Source organism: Homalodisca vitripennis, chromosome 4 (genome assembly GCF_021130785.1).
Source record: "Homalodisca vitripennis isolate AUS2020 chromosome 4, UT_GWSS_2.1, whole genome shotgun sequence".
NCBI classification, from domain to species: Eukaryota; Metazoa; Arthropoda; class Insecta; order Hemiptera; family Cicadellidae; genus Homalodisca; species Homalodisca vitripennis.
In genome coordinates this window covers 90210157-90236717 of record NC_060210.1, presented here as the reverse complement: position 1 = coordinate 90236717, position 26561 = coordinate 90210157, and the positions used below count along the sequence as shown (strand labels likewise).

Sequence of the window (26561 nt, the reverse complement as noted above, 5' to 3'; positions counted from 1 at the left end):
ATTTATTTAACTGTAGTTTTATTCAAACTTATTTTATAATCCCCACCCTCCCTTAGCGCAGTGTGCTCTTCAATCAGATTTATCCTCCATGCCAAGTCCTAGCTCTGCCACTGATGGATTTACTGGACTAGAGATTTTGAGCACATTTTGTTTACTTTAACTTTTACATTAATGTAACATACTTAATCTCTTTCAACTCTTGTAGTAACATATATTAATTCATAATAATTTGTGTGTGGTCAAAATAAGTGTTATTTTTTTAAATAAAACACTACAGAGCTAATAAGTTAAATATTTACTTTTGGCCAATATGAACAGTCAGAATAAGCTGCAACTTGTTACTACTGTTTGTCCACTTAACCACAAATGTGTAAACACTGACCTCGGTTTAATAGGTTTTGTTTGCATGTATATTTGAATACAATACTGTTCTCAACATCAAATTTCCCTTTTCGTGTTGTTTGCCTGATATGTAGCTTCATCGTGTGCTTCAGGTAAGCTTACAATTTGTTGCAAACATTTATGTTTTATTAAAGTTTTATTTAAACGAAATTACATTTCACTGAACTATACAAGTTTTCTATGAGGCAATATGTTACATTTTGTAGAACATTTCGGATTATAGCAAATATTTCATTTATATATAATAACTCATAATGGCACGATATCAAAATTTAACCACACAGACAAACATGCATGTTTATACATTGATTCAGAATTATCAAAAATTCTCCATCTACCACTAATTTTCAAATGACTAGGACTTTTGGGATATTTTGTTGATAATTTGAAGGTTTATGTTTTCTAGACCTTAAATCAAATTTTGGGAATGAAACCACCTCCCCTTTGTGATATATATTTGGAAAGACAACAAAACATCAATAAATTTGGCTCAAACTGGAAATCTCCATCTTTGTTCGCTTTATATGAACATAATTTTAAAAATTAAATCAAACACTTTATACACACATTTTTTTACTCCGATTTGAACATTTTGAAAAAGTCAAACTTTTTGTTAGTAATATTTAGTAAACCTTTGAGAAACACAAACTTAACTTTGATATCTCTGTTGGGTAGTAAAAATGCTTAATTGTGATTTACTGTATGTTTATGCTAAAACAGATTAAAATACTGATTATTATTTATTTACCCATTAATCCATTTCTAAAATATGTTAAAATAGGACATGTTTTTTAATATGCCCAATTTAACTTATCTTGAATATCTAATCCACCTTATGGGGGGTACCACTACAAATATTCCGTTTCCCATGTATGGGAACACCCCTACCCCCTCACTCAGAATGTGTTAAATGCTAATAATATTACAAATTGTAAGTATGAGCCATCTTAAAGCATTATTATTATTATTTAATGCTATACAAAAACTGCTATAACATTAGTTAAAATTTACCCTTTTTAGACCACCCGATGACACAAAAGAATTTCAAGAAAATGAAGCTGTATTAATGAGAATAACAGAGAATCGGGGAAAATGGCTATATCTTAAGAATTCCAAGACACTTCCTCCACCTTTTATCTAGAATTGATATATTCTAATATGAGCTTCCAAGATACATATATATTACATACATTTGGCTTAAAATATGGGTGTTTATTCATATTACTTAAATAATATGTATTTTACATCTAAATGTTTTTTTTTTTATTTCAAGCCAAAATATATTCAAGTACTTGATAAACAATATTGAGAAGTTACAATGTATTTATATAGAGGATATATTTACTGTGTATATAACTACACACATTTTTAGATATGATATTAGCAATTGTGTGTTTTTTACTGCCGCTGAGTGATTGACGTCCACTGTGTGCATTGCGCAAGACACGGCAGACACTCGACGATGAACAAATATATATATATATATATATACAAAATATGAACTTCAAGTTAAATGTTATTTACAAAGCATGATACATTACTTTGGTTGTGTAGTTTTGGGTTTTCATACACAAAGTGTGACAGAAATACGATACAGTAATAGTGATCGGTTTAATAACTATCATAATTAATGAACGTACACAAATATCAACAGATAAAAATAAATCTATTTTGTTTTTTGGCTATTTTAATGGCATTATACTAGATATAACTATTTTGCCATATTAGATATGTTGGGGTTAGAGGTTTAGACAAACTACTTCAGGCATTAACCTGGAATCTGACAGGGCAGGCAATATATAGACAACATTTTTGTTAATCTTTCACATAGCAAATTAGCCTTTTATTTAGCAGTTTCTAAGAAGCGAGTACGACATAAAAAGTAGAACTGATAATTTTTTCTAAGAAAAGTATTGAAAAATATTGCAACATGAAAGTTGGAATGAAGTGTCAGAAAATGATGTTAAAAGACAAATCATCAATTCTTTATCCAAAGTTTTTTAGTCAAAAAATTAGAAATTAACAGACAAGAACTTCAATATGCTTATATTTTACATATCAATAATTGCAAACCAGAATTAATTAAATAAGTTAAAGATTAATATAGATAAAATTAAAGATCTTTACATTATAAATTAGAGAAGTTTGAACATAAAATTTATTGCTACAGTAAGATTTGAACACACCAGGGGATTGATTGTTGCTGCTGGCAACCCTTTGAGGGCAACCAGAAAATTATCATCAATTGTATTTGGTTTTATGTATTTATATTTAATTCCTGAAAGTGATGTAGGCTTAAAAAAACATGTTCTAGCGTGTAAAATAAAATATTAAAAAATTACAAACTAACTCCGTTATTATTTTTAAATGATCACGATATTTCCTGTTATAAAAATTCTTTTTACTAAAATGAATTCAAGACAATAAGCTATCTTTTCCATAAAAACAGCTGATCTATGCTGTTGATAATAAATTAATTATAAAAACATTGTTATCTGAGAATTATTGTAAGATTGTGCTAGTTTTTTTTTATTATTCTGAATAGGCTACAATTATTTTAGTTGAAGTCACTATTATTTAGTTTCTTTGACAGTTGTGAATAAAGGAGAATAAAGTTCTTTATTGTGAATACAGTTTTTACAATACTTCTATTGTTAATGTAGCTATAGTAGAAAGTGTTGATACAATGTGAATTTTGTTTAATTATGGTGGAAAAAAGAACTATGTTGAAGGAAGAAGTAGCAATGTTAAATTTAAAAGTACATTTAGGATTATAATAAATATTAAAGTAGTATAGAATAATCTAACCCTTATAACGTCAGTATATCTTTTCACGACTTCCAGCAAACGGCACAATATTAAAAAAAAAAATTTTTAATGTGTAAAGTGATTTTTATTTTTACTTTCTATAATTATGGTAAGTATAAAAAAGTAAAAATTTTAAAATTATCTTGTACGTACATATATTTATGAGGCATTAAATTGTAGATATAAATAAAGTCAAAATAAAAGGCACACAAAATTTTATTAGCTAAACTATAAACATTACCAGACAATTATATAAATTACACTTGTGATAAATATAAAAAAGAAATGCATGATTGTAAATATACAACTAACCTAATAGTGTTCTTTTGAATGGTAGTCCTCGAAACAATCCTCTGGATGTAGGGCTGGTTCTCCTGTGCATGTCTTGCAGGAGTAGCAGGTCTCGCGCCGTAGGCCTCTCTTTGAGCACACAACGCAGCGTGATTTCTTTTTATCCCTCTTCTTTAGGAAATGTTTTCCATTGAGTCTTTCAAGGAGAGGTCCTTCTGATGGTCTACCTTTCCTCTTTCTTGATGGTTTATTTCTAACTCGGTCCTCAACAAGATCTCGAACTAGACTTCTCCGGAACTGTAGGTGCGTGAGTGGTTTTGTCATAAACTTTATCTGCATCATTTTATAAAGAAGATAAGAATTTATCATCGCTACTTCTAAAAGCCAAAAAAAGAACTTTCTGTACCATTTTTTTGTTCTCCTTAAAAACTGATATGTAGAAATAAAATAATCACTTCTATCGACGCCACCCATACGTTTGATGTAATCCAATATAACGTTTGGTTTAGGTGTAGGTGCAAGATGAGGCCATTGACTTGGGACATCAGTCATGTGTTGTATATCCCCTTTCCATTTAGTTGATAGCATTGTAACCACTCTCTTATCTCGCCAGGAAAGGACAAGAATATTATTGTCTCTCTCTGACAAAATATCTCCTTTTTCCAGCTGTTTAGCCCTGGTCTTCAAGTTTGGTGGCATGTCGATACGATTTGTCATTACTGTTCCGGTCAGATGGCAATTCAGCTTCAAAAGTTCTACGGCAAGTTCAGGGCTGGTATAGTAACGATCCGTATAAATATGTGTTCCAGTTGTTGGATTTGACAAATCTTTCAATACAACTGACTCTGTGAGTTTTTTTACGACCTGTGTCGTCTTCAAGAGTGGAGAATTTGGAATAAGCTCCTTTTTTCCAAAGTAAGGAATGAAATCACATATATATCCATTTTCCGAATCTGATGCAACAAAAACTTTCATGCCAAACTTATTAGGCTTTAGGGGATTATATACCTTGAATCCAACCTTTCCCTTATAGGCCACTGTACTTTCATGAATTGACAAATTGCTACCAGGGGTGTAAAAAAGTTTGCACATTTTTTTTATATGGTCTGTTAGGGGACTTATAAGGAACCCTTTTGGTCCCTCAGAAATTCTACGGGGTGTTTCGTCATGGTTAAAGTGTAGATTCCAAAAAATATTTAGGAAATCTCTTTGGGAAAATATTTGTGAAAAAAAAAGGTATACTTGTTTCCCATTTTGTGCTGAAATAAGATTCAACGGTAGGCATTGTTATCAAGCCCATATTGATTACAGTCCCTAAAAAGGCTTTGAGATCAGTGTCATTAATGTCTTTCCATTGTCTAATCCGTGATTTAGGAAATTGGTTTTTATTTTTATTTTCGTTAGCATTCAAGTTTGTTTCATTACAAATGTAATCTCTTATTTCGTTATTGAAAAAGAGAAAAATATATTCAATAGGCTGAGTAGTTTTGTCAAAAAATGATGGTAAATTTGTACCTTGATTGATATTATAGATAGGAATCGTCTTACTTGGCCCGGGGTCGCTAGCAGTCACATTTCTCCATTTGCTGGGGGTGGGAACAGTTCGTGCGGTCTTTGTTGGTCTTTTGTTTGACACAGTTTGTTTACGTTTTCTTTTTTTCGAGATAACAGTACGAATACGCACATTAGCGGTCGAAGTAGAAGGTAATGTTCCAATTGGGAAGGAAGGCGTAGTAGTTATTGTGGTTTTGTCTGTATTATCTTCAATGTTCTCTTCATCACTTGAAATAATGTCTCCATAAGTACTAGATAAGGTTGCATTCATAAGATGACTAACAAAGTCACTGTACTCAGGATCGTCAATGTTACGAGACATGTTATTTATCACTAATAATGAACACTAAATAGGTGACACTAAACACTAAAATGACACTAAATGAATACTAAAACTAAGATATCAATACTTTTAACAAATAAATAAAAACCATATAAACAGAAAGCACGACGAAGGAAACCGACTATGCGATGGTTAGACACGCACTACCTGAAGCCAAACTGCAAACAAAAGCGCGCGCGCTGTACGGCGTCTGTGGCGTGTGGCGGGGAGAGTGACACCGCGTCAAATCAAATCAAATCAAATCGTTTAATTGCAGTTGACAATATACATTGCATAGCAAACGTCAATTTTCATGTCTAAATTTTTTCCATTCATCCCACATCAAGGCCACATTTAAACTTACAACATTCAAACATTCACTCCCCATTCATTCCATGCCAATTACGCCCACTTTCGGCGCTGGAGTCAGTTTCCTCATCGCGTGGTCTCCCAGTTGAATGCCAGAAACTCATCAACACTGTAGAAAGCGTTTGACGCCAGGCAGAGTTTGATACGAGTTTTTAACACCTTGGGCGTTGAGGCATTTTTAATTTTGTTTGGCAATCTGTTTATAAAATGAACACCTGCCTGCGAAGGCAAATGTTCATAAACCACCGTTCTGTGCATTCCCGAACGGTAGTTATCTCTGCCTCTTGTCTCATATTCATGTATGTCTCGTCCTCTGGTTAAGGCACATTTAGACAAACAATATAAGGTTGTTTCTAAGATGTAGAGACATGGCAAAGTTAACAGTTGCAAATTTTTAAACGCTGTCCTGCACGACTCTCTGAAGTTTAAATTAGCGATAATGCGAATTGCTTTTTTTTGTAATTTGAAAACTCTCATAAAATGGTTGTTTGCACAGGCTCCCCACAAAACGATTCCATACGAAAGGTGGGGATAAATTAACCCGTAGTACGCCGTAATCAGTACCTGACTTGGGCAGTATTTTGCCAAAGATCTTAAGACATAAACTCCTGAGGATAATTTGGCACAAACATAATCAATGTGATTTTTCCATGTCAACCCTCGATCAAGGTGTATTCCAAGGAACTTTGAAGAATAGACTTCTTCCAATAATGTATCTGCAACCATAACAGCAGGACCTCTTTCAATATCTATAGAGCGCATTGAAAAGTTTAGGAAATTTGATTTTGATGAGTTTATTTGAAGATTGAGGCTATTGAAATGTTGGACACAATTGTTAAGGTCAACAAAGGTCTGTATTTCTAAATTTTGTTTTGTACCTCCTCTAAAACAGAGAGTCGTGTCATCTGCGTACTGCACAAGCTTTCCATGCAGTAGTGATGATTCAATGTCATTAACATATATCAGGAAAAGAATTGGACTGAGTATTGATCCCTGGGGAACTCCATATCTCAGTGCAGTAGGTTTTGAAATTTGATTCGAAATTTGGACGACCTGTGTTCTATGGTTTAGGAATGAACTAATCCATAAAAGTGGCACGCCTCGAATGCCGTGGGATTCTAATTTGTCAAGCAGTGTTTTGTGGTCAACACAGTCAAATGCTTTTGAAAGGTCAATAAATACACTTAATGTGTGATTATGACCTTCAATTCCCTCTACAACCATATCGACAAGATTCACTATAGCGTCAATTGTCGACTTTCCCTTTCTGAAACCAAATTGGTCGTCTGAAAGTTGGTTGTGTTTGTTTAAAAAATTTAGCATTCTTGACAAAAAAAGTTTTTCGAATATTTTGCTCAATACAGGCAAAATAGAGACAGGCCGATAGTTATTTACTGAATTGGGGTTATCTTTCTTATGAATTGGATGCACTTTTGCCAATTTTAGGAGAGAGGGAAAGACTCCTGTTAGAAACGATAGATTAACTAATTTGGTCAGTGGCTTCACTATATGCTTTGAGCATTTTTTTATGAGCCACATTGACATAAAATTAATGTCATTAGACTTTTTGTTTGGAAGTTGTTGAATTATTTGATTAATCTCTTCCTCAAACACAGGAGCCAGCACCAATGAGGTTGCTGGGCTCTGTCTACGCCTGGGGTTTCCTTGTGGAAGTGATGAACGAGGATCTCGCCCACCAGCAACAGATGCAAAAAATCTATTAAACTCGCTAGCGACCTCTGAGGCATCACTCACAAGTCTATCCCCTATTTGGACTTTTATTTGATTATTTTCGCGACTTTTGTTGTTTATAATGTCCCAGACAGTTTTGGAAATATTTTTGGAAAAAAGAATTAATTTAGAAACATCATATGCTTTCGCAGCAATGATTACTTTCCTATAAGTTCTTTTGTAAACTCGAAAAAAGGCTTTAAATTGTTCGTTGGTCGTGGTTCTATTGATTTCTGAAAAAAACTTAAGTTTTTCCCTTGAAACAAGGATGCCTTTTGTAATCCAAGTATTTTGCGTCTTTTTTGTACCGATTTTAACTGTTTTAGTAGGACAACAGGTGTTGAAATGGAAATTTAAATATTCATTAAAAGTTTTAAACTGCTGTTCTACCGGTTGTATCGAATTTAGAAAATCCCATTTTTCTTTAGAAAGGGAGGCGTTGAGGAGAGCAATATTTCCAGGCCTTGTGTCTCTTATTGTTTTGGGAATTTTCGGTTCTTTTTTGAATAGTTTACCTCTGATAATAGCCTCTTGGCCATAGTGGTCAGAGATTGCTGTATTGACCACAGTCACTGCGACATCAGAGATATTAGTAATAATGTTGTCTATAGCCGATTGAGTATTAGTGGTTACTCTCGTTGGAGATTTCACCAACAGTTCAAGATCAAATGATCTTAGCAAATCGACTAAACGCTTGGTAGATGGGTGATTGTTGTTTAGTGCATCAACATTAAAATCACCCATCAGAATGTAATTTTTTTGTTTACCCAGGTCCGTAAGTAAAGCTTCTAAACTATAAAAGAAAACGTCTTCATTTCCTCCAGGAGACCTGTATATGCCTACGACGACTAATTTTGATTTGTTTGTTTCAAGTTTGACCCCGACTGCTTCAAAATGTTTTTCAGACGTTTCTTTGATTGTAAAGTTTGTGAAGATACAATTTTGTTTTAAGAAAATAGCAACACCGCCTCCCTTAGAGACCTGTCTGCAGTATGAGACATTGTTTCAAACAATGTAACGCGACAGCTATATTTTGACGCTTGACATAGGTCAATAACCCACACACATGGTTGACGCATACCGTTAGTGACATTGATCGGATTTAAAAGTAACTTAAATTTGCTATAGACGCAGTTTTGTGTCGATGCGCCGTACTGCGTCTTTGCCGTTTGGAGATAGTTTGTCTATGCGCCATACGGCGTCTGTGACGTTATAAGGGCTAAGACTAGTACCGACCATTAGGACTCAATTTCTTGTACATTTTATAAAATTATAAAAAGTTAATTCCTAACGGTCTGTATTAGTCATTATTAGTGAGGAAATTAGCTTAAAAGAAAGTTCTATGTTCGATACGTATCATATGTTGTGATTTGAATTTTTTTGGTTTCATAATAAACTTAAAATTGTAAGAAATATTATTGCTGTAAATATGTAATACAGATTACAAGTATTTTAATGCAATTTTTAATAATTGTACGTAATGTTTAAAACCCATCAACATATTTGTAAAATTTAGATGGAATAAACTATTTACTCAGTACCTCACTTTGAAATAATCATCTGTAACACACACTGTCTTGACATTGCATTTTGGTCTTGTCACTAAGAGAATTTTATGATTGATCTCTCAGGTGTTTCTGCATACTTTAAAATTACTGGGATGTTGATTTTTATCTATAGCATGTAATAATGAGAAATATTAATGTGGACTGTATTAAACCAAACACCAGGAAGAATGAGAAACAAGAAGAACTGTTCTCCTGTTACAACATCTAACATCTTGGACTACTTCTGACTAGTATTATCGGTGATACCATGGCTTCAATTGACCTTGTTGGGACCAACCTTCATTAAAATGAACTATCTGTATAAATAGCAAAGAACCACATCTCAGACCACATAGGCCAGTTGAGCATCCTGTATACTTCATCTAATAAGTCTAATCCTGTAACAATGTACTTAAATGAGAGCACTGATAAATTACCAACTATCCTGGAACCCTCGTGTAGACCAGCTTTGTAAAAAGCTAAACTCCTCTCTGTATATCTTGAGAAGGTTTAAGCAGGTGAGTAGTCCCAAAACAGTTAAAATAGTTCAAAACCCATTTGAGATATGGCATTACTGCTCAGGGAAAGTCCTGTAACGGAAAATTCCATAGAGTCATGGAGTCTTGATACTACAGAAAAAGGCAATTTGTATTCTCGCTAACCTAGGCCCACTGGATTCTTGCAGGGAATACCTAGACACCTGAACATCCCAACTGTTATTGGACTTGTCATTCTGGAGATAAAAATACTCTTATCACTTTTACAAAGAAACAAAATTTGACAAGAGGAGCAGAGAACCATAATTATCAGACAAGGAGAGTCAACAATGCTCTCCTATCCACCACCTAACTGTATTTGAGAAGCAACCATCATTCATTGGTACCAAATACTGGAACATCCTTTCTGATAAAATCAGAGGTCATCACTTGTACCAACTATTGTGGAAGACCATCTACCAATGGTTGCTGAACTGGCCTTACTACAGTTTGGAGGAGTTTGTACATATATAGACACAATTTAGATAGATAGACAGAATTTTGACACTAAATTAATTGTACAGAATATTATGATATATTTTCAACATTGTCAAGCTCATGACAAGAAAAAAACATTTAGGTTAAACTGGAGGCATTTTTGTTCCTAATGAATGGGTGAATAAAAATGTATGACTATGACCATTCATTGTATTGATTTATTGTACTTTTGGCTCTGTTATTTACATAACTATATTATCCCTCATGTCCAACACACTTTAAAACTACTGGGGTGTTAATTTTTATCTATATCATACATTGTTTTGGTTTATTCCACAGTTGTCTCAGTCATTGACAGAATTAGATTATCCCTCAGGTGTGTCAGCATACTTTAAAATTATTGTGATGTTAATATTTCTTTTAAGATATTTGTGACGCCTTGTGAATTTCTTATTGAATCTGGAAGGCTATTTGAGAATATGACACCTACCTAGCAGTTCAGAAGTTTAAAAACTATCAGTGCATGTTATTTACCTTGCTCTGAAGTTATTCTTACTTTTTTATTTGTTATTGTACAATTATTGTGCAAGATTAGCATCCGAAAATTACAACTAAATAAAAGTATTAACAATAACAGCTAAATTGAAATAGTGAGTTCTTACTTCTAATAGTCAGAGGATGAAAATTTTTAAATAAATTTAGTTTAATTATACTTATACATATAATTAAAAAATACACACAGTAAACATGACTTTGTTTTGTTTTAATTTGTCCAAAACTCCTCAAAGGAGTAAGGTGCATGTTGGTCCCTTTAAATGTTTTTATTCATATACAAACTCTTTTGTGAGGTGATATAAGCTTTTTTCAAATAAATTCAGTTTTTATGAAATGAAATACTAGTTGGTGTTAATTTTTCTGCCTATGATAGCAAGTGTTATATTGATGTCTCCTTTCTTAAAATTCTAAATTTAAAAATAGTTTAACATATTATGTTTCGTGACAGTTTTCAAAATAAAAAAGCGTAAAATATATATAAAGATAAAAAGTTGGTGTAAAGCATATATTTATGATTATATGTAAAAGTAGAGTAGAAGTGGATTCTTTTTAATTGTACACTATCCAATTGGCTTTTTTCTTGTAGTATAATATCCTACCTAAATTAATGTAACTGCTCTATATATAACAATGCAATATTAAGTTAAATAAGAATGAAACAATTCTTATTACCATTTATTATTGTATTCATTACAGTTTGTTTATTTAAGTTACAAGTAAATAAACTCACAGTGTAGAGCTGAAGCAATTTTATTAAAAACATAATCATTGTGCTCGTTCCAACTTAAAGTTTCATTGATTACAAGGCTGAGACATTTTATATACACAACAGGGTCTAAATTATCAGCATCTAATAATATTTTGTAGATATATCTTTTTGTAAATAAATCAGTAATATCTGATCTGAGATCTCATCTGAGAAAATAAAACAAATCGGTGGCAAAGAAGCTTAAAATTAACGCTTTACATTGTTTCGGCATCAGAGACCTCTAGACTACAACTAGAGTGTAATCAGGTGAAGAGGTATTCTCATTGCTTCACCAGGTGCATAATTGTTGTGCACAATTTCTTACAACTTCTTTCACTGATGATGATTGAAAAATGTTCAGTTTCAGAGTAATCGGTGCTATGGGTCTGCTCTCAGCTTATCTGTTCATTGCAGTCAACAGTACATGGCTGTGGATCCTAGTCTTGGTGGTAGCGTTGTACTGGGCTTATATGCGCATGTTTATTGCCTATTATGACACTAATATAGAGCGAACAGAAGGCAAGACTTTCATCATTACGGGAGCAGAGACAGGTATGTACGGTTGCACCTTTAATTCTTCCATTCAATATTTTCAAGATTAATAACATGAACTTAACACTCTCAAGAAACCAATAAATCTCTGGAAAACCATTTGACTCTGAGATTAAATTCATCATAAGTAGGTATATGATTTATTATTACTTTTAAATAATACTTTAATTTTGCATATTTACTTCATACTATAGGCGGTTAAAATTAATTGAATGTGCAATTAATTTTTAGAACCAAGATTGAGTCTCACTGAGCTTATTTTCAATTCACTGACCAGTCAGCACAATTTGCTAGTGATGTGGTATATCCCGGCAATAATCTAGGTTTGAATATTGGATTGTACTTAAAAGGATTGCAATCCCAAGATTCGGTATCCAGCGATCCCGATTTACTGGTGGTTTTTAAGCTCTGGCAATCCCAGTATTTCAACAGGGCAATCCCGGGATTGTTGACATTTAAGTCATGGCATTCTACAAAAAATAAAATTATAGAGAATTTTTACAAACACAACAGCAAAAAGTATAATTGTCATACAAATTAATCTACGTTATGTTTCACCCTTAATTAGAATTGCAGTAATACAATAGTATGTTACCACTTTCAGAGAGAGAATTTACCTTATTATATAATAAACCAATAATTATATATTTTAATAGTAAAAATTAAATTTTTGCAAATACATGGGCACTTATTGAGTACAGAAAACAAATGCTTACTTAAAACAATTTTGCCGGCAAGCGAAGTGAAGAAATTGAAATCATTCAATTTACTATCAAGAAGTATTACAAATATTTTATTTTATTTATGTTGAACAATACATTTTTTAACGATGATAGTCATCTACAGTATATTCAATTTAACTACTTTGTATTTGTACTGTAATTATATTTAGCTTGACAAAAAATTATATTAAATAGTTCCCATGTTTATCTTGGTAATATATGTAGTAGTTTATATTCTGAGTTAAGAAATTTAGGTTGTAAAATATTTAATAAAATATATTGTTGCCAAATTTACATTATAAAACGTAAGAAACAATTTTTTAACTCCGGAATTGAGTTTTTCTGATATTGAAATCCTGAGCTTTAGGCAATAATCAATATTCTGTGTTAACAAAAATTTGTTTGCGAAATAAATTTACATCACAAGTATTTCTTAAATATTCTAATCTTGTAGTAAATAAACGATTCCATGAAATGTTATGTAAAAGAAGCGAAAACAAACAACTACCTTCAGAAAGATGGAGCAATGTGATTTTGAAGCTAGTTTCAGTAGCAGTAGTTTACATTATATATAATTATTTCTAAAATAATAATAAATTAATAAATAGTGAATGAGCTCACAGTATTGTTAATGTTTGTAGGAATAGGAAGAATGACTGCAGACCTGATGGCATCAAGAGGTGGTCATCTTATTATGGCCTGCAAAGATGTTCATTTGGGCCAGATTGCTAGAGGTACATAATGCTTTTGCACTTTTTTAACAGAACAAACTCAGTGTATTGGAAGTTAAGATTTGTCTCTTAGTAAATTGCTTGTATTTTTTCTAGTGTTATTTTGGAAATGGTTATTGTGGAAAATATTATGTGCAGATCAAATAGTGGCTCGGACAAACAACAATAAAGTGGAAGTAAGGCACCTGGACTTAAGTTCGCTGGATTCTGTGAGGAAGTTCTCCAAGGATTTCCATGACTCTGTGGGCAAGTTGGATGTGCTGATCAACAATGCTGCGATAGCATGTTCACCCAATCCTACTACAGCAGATGGGCTCAATACCATCATGCAAGTCAATCACTTTGGGCCATTCCTGCTCACCAACTTGCTACTAGGTCACCACAATTTATTTTTTATTGTATTCACTCAATTGCCTTTTTAAAGATATTTCTGATTAGAAAAATTAAAAATAATCATTGATATGTTTTTATTTACAATACATAATTAATTTTAAAAGAGAAAAAATAATTAAGAAATAATTCAAACAAAATAAAAACATATCATTTATGAAAACAGTGTTATAACCTAATCATTGTAACTGAGTCATAACAAAACAATCATCTGACAAAATATGAAAATCTTGTGTAAATTTAAAAGGAATATTCAGGACATTCAAACATAACACGTTCCTTGTTACGTGTTCCTTTTACAAAATAATGTTTGTAAAAGTTTATTCGCTTCATTTTTAGTTAAGAAAATCTAGCCATTAAAAAACTATTTGGTGCAAGAACTGATGTTTGACTTTGCTTTGGAACGATTTTTACTTTATCTTCTTTAAGTGCACAATGTCTCTGCACACGACTGTGCATCTTTCTCAAGTTCTACTAGATATGAACAAGGTATGTTCATAAGTTTACCTAACACAACTCCTTTTTCCTAAGTAGAATCATTCACCTTCTTCATAAATTTGTTTAAATCTTTGACTGATGGCCATATAAAATTGTTATTGGAATTATTTCTATTCAGTGTTATTAAATTGAATTGAATTGAATATTCGACTTGACTCTTGAAATTATTTGAACTATAAATATTACTTTGTTGCTTTAGCTCTAAACTATTAACACCACATTAAAAATGGCAGAATTGCGATATTCAAGCATCATTATTTTAGAATTTGATAATCAATTGATTTTTTATATTTACTAAAATTAATACAAATCTGAGAAGAGGCCTAGAATAACTTAGCAATGTTTTTGGAAATGTGTAATTGTCCACCATCAGTGACTGACATTTTTTTTAGAGTCACTTTTCATGATTAAATCAGAAGAAAGAAAAAAGGTCCACTAATATTATCGATTCTGATATTTTAAGAGTTGGCAGTTCCATCATATAACTTTCTACTGTACAGATTTACTAAAGAAGTCGTCACCAAGCCGCGTAGTGTTTGTGTCATCTCTCTTCCACCACTTTCACAAGTTTAGTATGGACAACCTCAACTGTGACAAACAACGATTGCCTAACTGCAGAGTCTACTTCAACTCAAAGCTGGCCAACATCCTCACTGCCAAGTACTTTGCCAGGATGTTGCAGGGGACAGGTGAACTATCAGTTTCCTTAAAACTGAACTGATATCCTTAACATTATAGCACAAATTTTATAGACATTTGCCATTACAAATGTTTGTCTAAGAAAAATAACTCCAACATGGTCTTTACTAGTTTGTACCTAATCTTTGCCATACAGATGTGTCGTTCAGTCATTACCTGTTCACATCTAACAGGTCAGTCAGGTGAACGATTGATCCAGGTCAGAGTGTTTCAAAAGACATGTTCACCCTGAACGTTGCATTCATTTTTTCTCGCCAACAGATTAAATTTGATATTTTCTTCCAAATCAGATACATTATTATTAAGAATCGTTAAAACTTATAATATTAGTATTTAGTCCATTTAAAAACCTTTATCCATAAAAAAAAAAACAGTAGCAGTAGTGGGACTGCCGATAGAAGTGAAAACGGAACTATTAAGTTGAGAGTAATTAAAACTATATGCAAAAATTATATGAAATTTTGTATGTTTTATTTATTAGTTACATATGATGGGTTAAACAAATCATGAACAAAATATAAATACAAAGTGGTTGAAAAAATAATTAATATACAATTATCTTAACAATATCTTAATAAAAAGTTCAATGCAATCATTATACTTGTTGTAATTGCTCAATATTAATAGTTCGTTAAACATAGAATACAAGTGAGTAAACACCGAGTGAACAACAGTGAGTTGAACACCGTTGTAAATAATACAGTTATTGCTACGGATAAAGTATATAATTGCAATAACAATTAAACCCACAATATTTTTAAAACTAATAAATTAGTTAAATTAACTTGGTTCTTTCGTAAAGGTATTTTTATTGCACAATAAACTAATTACGTTAATACGGTATCAGTGAGCCAATGCGCCAACTACAGTTCCGGCAGAAACGTTCACTCATCACTTCATACGCTACTACAGGCTAAACTAAACTTCCAATAAAAAAATGATAAATTACAAAAAAAAATATTCATCTATTTTCACACAACTTTCTCGCTGACAAATTTTGTCTGACCAAAAAATAAAAAAAAATCCTCGCTTACTACTTTTTTCTTGTCATTGTAAACGCTATGTAAAATGTAAACAATAATCAAAATTATTTCGAAATTTTTTTAATATTTAAAAATGTAACCAATAGATTGCCAATATTAAGAGCTTTAATTTGACGCATCTTACAGAATTGTACGACATTGGCTTCACTTTTAAATCGCGAGAGGAAGCCGTAAAGGTCACTGATTTTCGCAGTCTGTTTTCATACTCCGCCGGGACAGTTTTAACACAGCGAGACTGACTTTTTCATGCAGGTTAGTAGTCCGCGGCCAAGTCTACGGTTAAAAAACACAGCGAGACTGACTTTTTCATGCAGGTTAGTATCATTAGCATGTCGTTGACGCGAACCGAGGATTTTACCCTCTACCAAAACGCTCAACGCGCCTAAAGAAGTTTTCACTTCAAAAAAATAGCGGAATATTATAATGTAACTAACTAAAACTGGGTAGATTCTAGGCGTTATAGATTACAGTAGGTCCCCATAATCATGCAGTCGTCTAAAATATGTTGTTACTTATAAAAATAAACTATTTTCAAATCATCAATGTATTTGATTTTTAGTAATTTATTTTAAAAATGTGTTAAGGAATCATTATGATAAATCAAAGGCATATCAATGAATAAAGTCCATTGTACATAAGAATTGACATTTACAATATTTAGTAAAGTATCTGGTAACTTACAGTAAATTTTTATCAGTTTTGATGGATATATTTACTTGTACTAGATTCTGGAAACAATACATTAATTTTGATATATGTACTCGTATATATTGATTGTACAATATGTTGTTTCTTCCTCTATTCATTCACTTGTTTGCAAGCGGATCCTTACGTTTTCGCTCAGTCATTCTGTTCAGTCGTCACAATGACCGGAATGACACGCTGTAGCGGGAAGGCTTTGTAACTCTGCACTGACCTGATCAATAGACCGCGTCATGGTAGTGAACGAGATCGACTAAGACGGGTCAGTCAGATGATCAGGTTGTCAAACCACTACCTTGCAGAGAAGCTAGGAAATCAAGAAACTTTGCACTCATACACCAAACTCGTAATATGTAAATCTACCACCAAACAATTGTTTACTAAACAATGTGTGGCAGTTGTATTTACAAATTAGAATCAAGTAAAACATTCATTATAATGACACCATTTTCACAGGATATCATGTTTCAGTTATTTTTATTAAACTTACAATGGTGAACAAGTGTAACATTTCTGTTACCAGTTATATTATTCATAGTCGGTCATCAGTTAAGTAATTGTAAAATAACAAGACAGTTTTTTTTGTGAAATTCATGTCATGTATTATTCATGTTTCGATGCTTCAAAATTCCTGACATTTATACAGGAGTTACTGTGAATACTGTCCACCCTGGTATGGCACTGACTGACATGACCAAGAAATGTTCTGGCTCATTCATTGGAATCCTCTGCAATTTGTGGCTCAATGTTTTTGGTAAAGTAAGTAACCGTAGTATGTATAACGTACTGGAAAGTAAGAAATCCGGGTTCAAGTCCTGGTGGAGCAAATACTTTTTGTGCAGCAATCTTTATTGAAATAGTATATATTTGGTTTGTTTGGAAAGTAAGTTCCTTTGCCGTCTGGATATTGAATGTGTAGGGGTAGAGACATGGTCTTAGTGGTGGTGTAGCTACATCTTGTACACATCTGGCAGTGATGCTCTGAGGGTAGTTCTGTCATTTCGTACGCTGTTCAAAATGGCCACTGTAATAATAACTGCAGATTGAGATGACACAATTGATTAATATGTTGTTTGATTTCTTTAGGTAAAGAAGATCCAAAACTTTAAAGATAAGTCATGGAATGTGTTTGTTCTGTATGTAGAATAATAAAATTATTCCTTTTGTATTGGGGAGGACGTGTTCATGATCACTAACCAGTCACATGTGATTCAATATTACTGACCATTTTGTTCAATTTTGTTATTTCCATTCCTTTCCTAATATACAGATACAGGTGGTGATCAAGATTAATTCCATTTTACTTGTGAAAGAAAAGAACACAATAAGAAAATTATTTACAAGTAATTATTCTTTAAACTATTTTTCTACTTAAGTTACGCGTTTGCCAGTTTGCAGACATTTGTAATATAAAGCACAGTAAAAACTTTGAAAACATTTTAATTTATCATGATCGTTAAAAAGCTTGCGAGAACAAATTTCACGTAAAAAAATGAGTCTTTAGGAGAAAGATTTGAACTGTGTGGAAGGTGTTTGATGTATTCCAAGCCAAAATTCTCTAAAGAAATATTTGGCACCCAGTTGACACAAAGTTTACAAAAACCTAATTAAATCTGTATTGAAGAAGTTATCCTAAAATTTTGGTAAATGCTATAAAAAGAAAACAAATTTATTATAAACACGATTTTTCTTTTGTGTGTGTGTGTGTGTGTGTGTGTGTGTGTGTCAATATCTCATGATAAAAAAAAACAATAATATAGAAGTAAAAAGATCAATTTAGAAAAAATATCCAGTTATACAACTTTATAATTTAAAAAATTAAGACAATACAACAATATTGGCTGGTTCAAATTGTTTCAAGAAATTATCTCAACATTTAAGACAAAGCAGCACAATGTAAAAACACTTACAAGTATTTTGAAAAATCTCCAAAGAAATCAATAAATATTGTCTTGAGGAACTCTTTATGTAATTGAATATATTGCAATTCTTAGTTTTATTATTTTACATTGGCACTTTAATTATATATTTTATCTCCTTTTACTTTATAATTCATTGTATTTTTTAAAAACAGTTTATATGTGACACCATCCAATTTTGTGCATGAGCAATCAAGTATAATGCTAAAGAATTTACTTGAAATCTTTTTAATTTACACAATTACCATTTTTACCGCACTACATTTTTTCATATGGTTCCTCAACATCTGTCATGGGAAGGGACATAGGAAAGGAAAATTGGAGGGAAAGTTTAATAAATTCTGTATTGTTTAGCTATTCTATGATACATAATAACCATAAACAAAATAAATAAATTATGCTATCTTGTTTCAAGATTTTTACTGTTTTAAATGTTTCAGACACCATGTGAGGCAGCAATGACACCAGCATATGCTGCTACCGAAATTAAACTTGCTTATGTCACAGGCGAACATTTTGCTGACTGCAAGGTAAATGTTATATTGAATAATTTAGAAAAGCGTCTATTATTATAACTTAATTAAATCAAACATTATTTCTTGTTATTTTTTCTAAACAAATTTTTAAATTCTATTTTATTGGATATCTTTTGTGGTTGAATTATAACAACACCAGGAGTTTCCAAGTATAAACAAGATTTTTAAATTTATTGGTAGTGAGTTGAATAGAAAATCAAAATTAACATTCAAATTAATGTAAGCAGCATTTGTCACTATTGGTTATTCACAGAATCCTGCTGTGAATTTTGTTTACTCAATCTACCACTTAGTTTTTGCAAGTACTTTTATTATATTTATATAGTATATAATTATTTACATATTAAGCATAAAAATCCACTTTTGTTCTACTAAAAACGCGATTGCATTAGACATATAGCCCAGTCAAATGGTGTTTTAAAAGGCAGGCTTGAAGTGGAAAGTTCTAGTCTAATTATTTTATTTGGCTTGTTTTGTGTTTTCGAGGTTACTGAACAAGAATCTGATGTTTGCCAACAAAAATTATGTAAGCGAATATGTAATTTTTTTTAATACATTAAAAATTTTAAATTTTTCTAGTTTTTGGTTTATTGTTTAGAAAATTTGTATTTGAACAGAACCCACTAGTAAAATAAATTTCTTATAATTTATGTCTACTTTTTTTGTAAGACCTATATTTAATGTGGAAAGAAGTGTTGAATTATATTATCAAAAAAAGAAAATCAAACTGCCTAGAAATTCAGAGCATGTTCGAAGAACATGACAAGGAACAAACACAACTCATTACGGGGTACATTAAGGAAATAGACAACCTTAAAAAGCTAACAACAAAGCTACAGGCAGTGGCAGAGAAAAGGGAGCGGGCAGAAAAAGCGGAGTCCGAAAATCAAAGCATAGAATGTCAAAGAGACCTAGATCTAACTACTCCCACTATCATGCAGTCAAGTTTTATCCCCAGAATTTTGAGTGATCCAACAGAACTCGAAAACAGTCTGAATAGTCTAAAAAAACAGAGTCGAATCTTTAGAAACTCAAATCCAGTACCACAGCTTCAAAACTGAAAATAAACAGCAATCTAAGAAAACCAAAACATTGAAACAAAGTACTTTCAATAAATCTATACCCTGCAAGAAAGGAAGAAATTGCTTTTCTGTATCTCAAAAACGCATTGAAGCAAATACGGCAACACAGAAAGAGCCCATATTGGAACACTTGTCGGATTCTAAATCCGGCCATGTGATCAAACTGGATGGTGTAACACGCAGGAATGTAGAAAATCATGAACTAAGCGATGATGAAGATACTGATACACACCAGACTAGATCACTCTGTAGAAGAATTATTAGGAAAACCGCAGTCAGCACAAACACAGGCCGTTTGTCCTTTCTAAACCCCCAGGATGAAGGTAACATAACGAGCCTAAAAATGTTTACATTTGTTCCTGACAAAACTCCTCTGATCTCCTCACAATTGAGCTTTGACTCTGACTGGGAAAAAGCATGCGGTGTGGCATTATATGATAAAGACACTAACACATGCCAACCATCACTACCCCTAGAACTACTCACACAAATATCAGACAGAGTCAAAGCAAATAAGACCTCTTATAACAGTTTTATATCAATTACAGTTAAAGGGAAAACTATCCTCATTATCTGCTACTCGTCATGCCTAAACAATTGGAAGACAAAATTATTTAAGTTTCTGGAGGTATTAAATGATTGTATTAAATACCCCCTCCAGCTCTCAATTGACATAGACAACACCTGGCTACAAATACGTCCAGAGATGACCACCACAAGAGATCTACTACAAGTTCGGCTGCAATTTGAATGTAACGCCTACTTGCACAGGTTCAGACTTTACACTAAAGATATAACCGTTAAAAGAAACATAGACACTGTCCTAAACAAACTTTTTAAGCATCAGAAAGAGGTATCCAGAATATCAACAAACAGTATCCCAATTTTATACAGTGATTGGAGGAAACCAGTGACTTCAATCTGCTTGGGGGAGGTACAAAGCATGACAAACGATTGCACTCTGACCAAAAGTACAACTGACACAAGCAACGTGAAACAGGCATTTGCAGAGCATGCAATGACAGAGCAGAGGGAATTGTGGCAGAAAGCTGAAATCCTTCTGCTGCAACAATTCTCTCAATTTTATAGATCTCACAGCTTAAACGAAAAACATCTATCCAGTCAAGAGATGAAGCAAGTAATAACTTCTCCATCCAAAATCAACTATGACATAATCGATCTAAGTCTGGAAATATCTTACTGGGAAGAAACCCTGGCAAGCAATATAGCCATGGCTTTGATGGATCACGATTTGTTAAACTTGCATGTAAAAACTCAAAATATGTAGTTGATGCTAACATCAAACCAGCAAATGATATCTTGCTCGTCTCAGAGGAAACAGAGGTAATGAATCATCTACGACTCTACAACAGCGTCAAGGGTATCGGTAGCAGAGACACAGTGGGAACAAGGCTTAAGTTGGTTCAAGGAGTCCCCGGCTGCGGAAAAACTACCTTTATTATCAACAACCATAGGGAGGGTGACCCAACACGAGATGCAGCAGTTGACTTCCGCAAGCGGCTAAAATTAAAACGAGAAGAAACATCTGCTAAAGAAATAAAGGACTCCTGTCGAACAGTACATTCCTTCATCATACACTCCACAGACCACCTGAAAAATGGAGGAAAATATAAGAGGGTAATTGTGGATGAAGCATTAATGCTACACGCAGGGGAAATTCTCTTTCCTTGCGCTCTTGCTGGAGTTTCAGAGGCTCTGCTGATTGGGGACAAAAACCAAATACCTTTCATAAACAGAACCCTCCATGATCTAAAGTACTTTAACATCCTGGAAACAGCAGAATTGACTCAAGTGCTCAGTCACTCATTCATACCGATTTACAAGTAGTGTTGCAGATCTTCTCTCAACTTTCTACGAACAAGGCATGACAACCAGCAATCCAGAAAGCAATGAGTCAATGCTGATCTGCCCTAACGGGATTACCAACCTGCAGATAAATTCTGGTCAATACAAAATCCTGGTCTTCAAACAATCTGAAAAGCTTGAATTAAGCAAGATGGGGTATAACATTTCAACCATCCATGAATACCAAGGGAGACAGGCGGAGAACATCATAGTAATACGAACATCCAAGTATAAAGATGAAATATATGACTCACTGCCCCACTGCTTAGTCGCCATAACCAGACATACAGGATCTTTTAAACACATTACACCAACAGCAGATGATCTCTTGAGCAAGTGGATAAGAAAAATAAATGGAAGGAACCAAGAAGTTCAGCAGTCTACTCCCGAAACTCACCAAATCTCTGCAATAGTTCACCCTAAGAAAATCCTTCAGTCTACTGCGTTCCCAAACATTCATTGCTATGAGGATGGCTAATATGTAGAACTGCCTGCCTACCTCAAGAGACCAAGACCTATAAACTCAACCAAAAAACCTTATTCTGTTGAAGATGAGAACGAGATAATAAGTATTGGTGAAACTGTAAGTACCTTAAACACAGACATTCTATCAATTAGAACCAAGATCAATGCTGAAAATCAGGGCAACAATACAGACCAGAAGAACAAAGTTGATCAGAGAGTAGATCTTGTACAAAAGGCACCAAACTCTTCACATTTTTTAGCACAGGCAAAAAGGAAAAAAGAGAAGCTCAAACAGACTCAGCTTTTCCCGACCAGAACATTCATAAACTCAATATTAACAAAACGCAATCCAGACAAGGTAAATTTATAAGTCCCACACTCCACCAACAACCAACAGTTTTGTCAGCCCAAATTAGAAAAGCAGATGGAAAAAACTCACCTGAGAAAACCAAAATTCTCCACCACAACGTAGAACGACTTAGCAACAAACTTGATAGGCTCAACCATTTCCTTGATCATTCTAAGCCTGACATAGTTGTGCTGACAGAACATGGACTTAGCAACAGCATTCTTCCTAATGCTAATCTGATCAATTATAACCTCATAACTTCCTATTGTAGAGTCAACCATCTCAAAAGGAGCGTGTCTATATACAAACGCAAAACTCTAGCCAACTCTGTAAAAGATCACAGCATTGCTAATCTAAGCCAAGAATTAATCTGTGAAATGGCTGTCATAAAAATGATGACAGGGAAAGGTGATCTCTTTGTCTTGGGGATGTACCGACCTCCTAATGCTCCTTTTGATGAAACACTAGCATTGATTGCCGAGGCTTTGGACAATATTCCACAAAATAACTGCGGAATCTGTTTGGTTGGAGATCTGAATGTTGACAGTCTGGAAGATACCAATGAGAAGTTCCTCCTCCGTGATCTTTTAGCCTCCTATGACATAGCTAGGCTTGACCTACCACCAACAAGAATCACCAACACATCCATCTCATCCATAGACGTTGTGTGCACTAATCTGAACAATACCATGATAGATGTAGATATTGTTGACACTGGCATATCCGACCATACAGGGCAGTTATGCACTAATCAAGTTTCCTTGTAGATCTAAAAAGAACCCAACATCTTGCAACAGAACCTTCACCTCTCGTAACGTGGCACTTTTTAAAAACCTAGTGTCTAACCAATCTTAGGAGAAAATCTACAAGGCATCAGAAGCAGACATGGCATATGATAACTTTATCAACATTTTGACAACCGTGTTAGACATAACTTGTCCTTACAGAAATTCAAAACGCAATAGTCAACGATCTAAGCTAACCATCTCCAGCCCAGAAGCAGATAATCTAAGAAGATTATATATTGCTGCTAATAACAGGTACATTCTCACAGGTCAGGAAGAAGACAAAATAGCAGCCTCGAGAACAAAAGGAATATGACTTAAAATTAAGATCTATCAGGCGAAAGGCTAATGAAAAGTTGATAACTGACTCTGAAAATAAAAGTAGAATGATTTGGAGAATGATTAATTGTGAGAGGGCTTCGAAAATGAGTGCTGAACGAGAAAAATGGAAGCTAAGCATCGCAGGAGAGCAAACTGAGGAACCCTTAAAGATAGCAGAACATTTTAACAAGTTCTTTACAACAGTGGCAGAAAAGACTTTTAAAGCCAAGAACCCCCCAAGAACTGTTGTTACAGGTGTTTTTCAGCACAACTCGAGGAGCAAACTTGTTGCTTTCAAACCTATAACGAGTGAAGAAGTCAGGATTATCATCCAAGGAATTAAATCTTCAATGTCAGCTGGTGTAAATGATATCTCCTCAAGACTTCTGAAGCTCTGCAAAGAAGAGTTGTGTGCTCCCTTGAAGGACATCATAAACAAATCGCTTTCACAAGGAGTCTTTCCAAATAAACTAAAAACTGCCAAAGTAATTCCTCTGCATAAACAAGGTCAAAGAGATGAAATAACCAATTTTAGACCCATATCACTTATCCCAACGGTATCTAGTCATCGAAAAAGTTGTGCTAATAAGACTAATTGAACATCTTGAGTTTAACAAGCTCCTACCAGAGAGACAACACGGCTTCATCTCTGGAAAATCCACTACAACTGGGCTTGTTGACCTGATTGAGTTTGTTATCGATAGCTTTAAGTCTGAAAACTCTGTTGTTAGTACCTTTCTAGACTTAAGCAAGGCTTTCGATTGTCTTGACCACAGCCTAATACTGAAGAAGCTTGATTCTCTGGGAATATGGGGAACACCTCTCAAATGGTTCACAAGCTATTTGTGTAACAGAAGACAGATTGTTGAAATCAAACATGTTATTGAAGGGTCAGTGAAGAGAGTGGCTTCAGAACCTAGGGGTGTATCACGGGGCGTGCCCCAGGGATCCGTCCTGGGACCCGTTCTATTCATCTTATTTGTTTCAGACTTGCCAAAGTACTTGGAAGCTTACTGCTATCCCATCATGTATGCTGATGACACAGCCTTACTCACTACCAGCAGGTCTGCAGAAGAACTGGAAATAAATACATACATATCTCTAAGTATGGCACAAGACTATTGTGAAAAGAATGACCTTGTGTTCAATGAAACAAACACAAAGCAGATGAACCTGGGATGACTAAAAGATAGGGTATCAGGACCTCCTAATATAATAATGACTGACTCACTAAAACACCTGAGAATGATTCTGGATAGCTGTCTTTCATGGACTCTGCATGTTGACTACTTGTACCAAAAACTAAGCACGGCAACATTTGTTCTGAAAAGGGTAAAGGCCACCAGTACATATGAAGCTATGACCACCGCTTACCATGCTCTGTTTGAGAGTCACCTACGATATGGTGTGGTACTGTGAGGCAGTACATCTAGTACAAATATTCAAAAAGTTCTTGTCCTGCAAAAGCGTGCCCTAAGGACTATGGTGGGTCTATTGCCGCATGAAAGCTGCAGACAGGTGTTCAAGGATCGCGGAATCCTGACAGTAACGGCTATCAGTACCTAGAATCTGGAGGTAATTCTTCACGACACAAAGAAAAACTTGAAGAAGCTTGGAGACTTTCGAGGGCATGCAACTAGAAACGCACAGAATTACATCCTCCCACTACACAGGATGGAACTCTTTACGAAGAAACCATCATATGCCGGCGCAAAGCTCTTCAACTTGCTTCCTTTTGAAATCAAGAGAGGAGACAACAACATTCTGAAAAGAAGACTGCGAAACTGGCTGCTTGAAGAAACCATCTATACCCTCAATGAATTCATTGACCGCTGCAGGAACTACAGGACCACCTAGGAAGAACTGCACACAATTAATAAATAAACCAATTTTTGACTTATTGTTAAATCCTTTAACTTTATTTGTAAACATGATTGTAAATTCTGTGACTCTATTACATTTCTTGAAGAAAATGTTAATAAAGATTTTTGACTTGACATGCCGACACGTCTTTGTTGTTGTTGTTCACATGACTTACCGCTATTGTAGCCAGAGCAGGCTGTATTTGTTCCTGTCACTGTAGTGTCATTTTTTGTGTAATAATTCAATTAACAAAACTGTTGTTAAGAAAGCAGTATCCTTAGACTACGTATGCAATTGGTTTTGATCTGGTGTTGTGAATTTGTTGTGTAAGCTTAGTGGTGTTAAGTAACACTTATTGTTGGATGTTTTACTGTTTTAAAATTATGTAAATGTTGGTGTAAATTACGATTCTGACATACTTGAAGATCAGTTTTATTTTGTTTAGTTACAACACCCTGCTTGCCCAAGTTTAAATGTCTCAATATTTTTTTGAATTTTAAGGAGATTGACTTTTCCTCATAGCTATAATTTTTTCCAGGTGTCCCACTGTGTTGCTAACATCGCACACAACACAAACCTACAGGATAAACTATTCGAGAAGAGTGCAGAACTTGTTCATTTGAAATCTGCAGAGAAGCACTTTTAGTGATAATTCAGCATTTAGTATTAGTTCAATCTTTTATAGCCTTAAGTACTAATATGAAAAATTTAAAAATAAATTATTATAAAAAATGTAA

General features: G+C 33.7%; 1 protein-coding gene across 1 annotated transcript; it reads left to right on the top strand.

The window, feature by feature from the left end:
* Positions 1–339: 339 nt before the first annotated feature.
* On the top strand, positions 340–26561 carry LOC124359743 (retinol dehydrogenase 12-like). Its single transcript, XM_046812741.1, has 8 exons — positions 340–494; positions 11663–11853; positions 13217–13309; positions 13445–13681; positions 14695–14883; positions 17285–17397; positions 18998–19087; positions 26363–26561. Exons 2-8 carry the CDS (start codon positions 11682–11684, stop codon positions 26468–26470), a joined length of 1002 nt encoding a protein of 333 aa, XP_046668697.1. The 5' UTR covers positions 340–494; positions 11663–11681; the 3' UTR covers positions 26471–26561.

Bases quoted from the DNA above. Each gene is read 5' to 3' on its own strand.
- LOC124359743 (XM_046812741.1), top strand. From the start codon at position 11,682: ATGGGTCTGCTCTCAGCTTATCTGTTCATTGCAGTCAACAGTACATGG. The intron at 17,398-18,997 runs GTAAGTAACCGT...TAAATGTTTCAG, and splicing joins GGCTCAATGTTTTTGGTAAA to ACACCATGTGAGGCAGCAAT. The intron at 19,088-26,362 runs GTAAATGTTATA...AATTTTTTCCAG, and splicing joins AACATTTTGCTGACTGCAAG to GTGTCCCACTGTGTTGCTAA.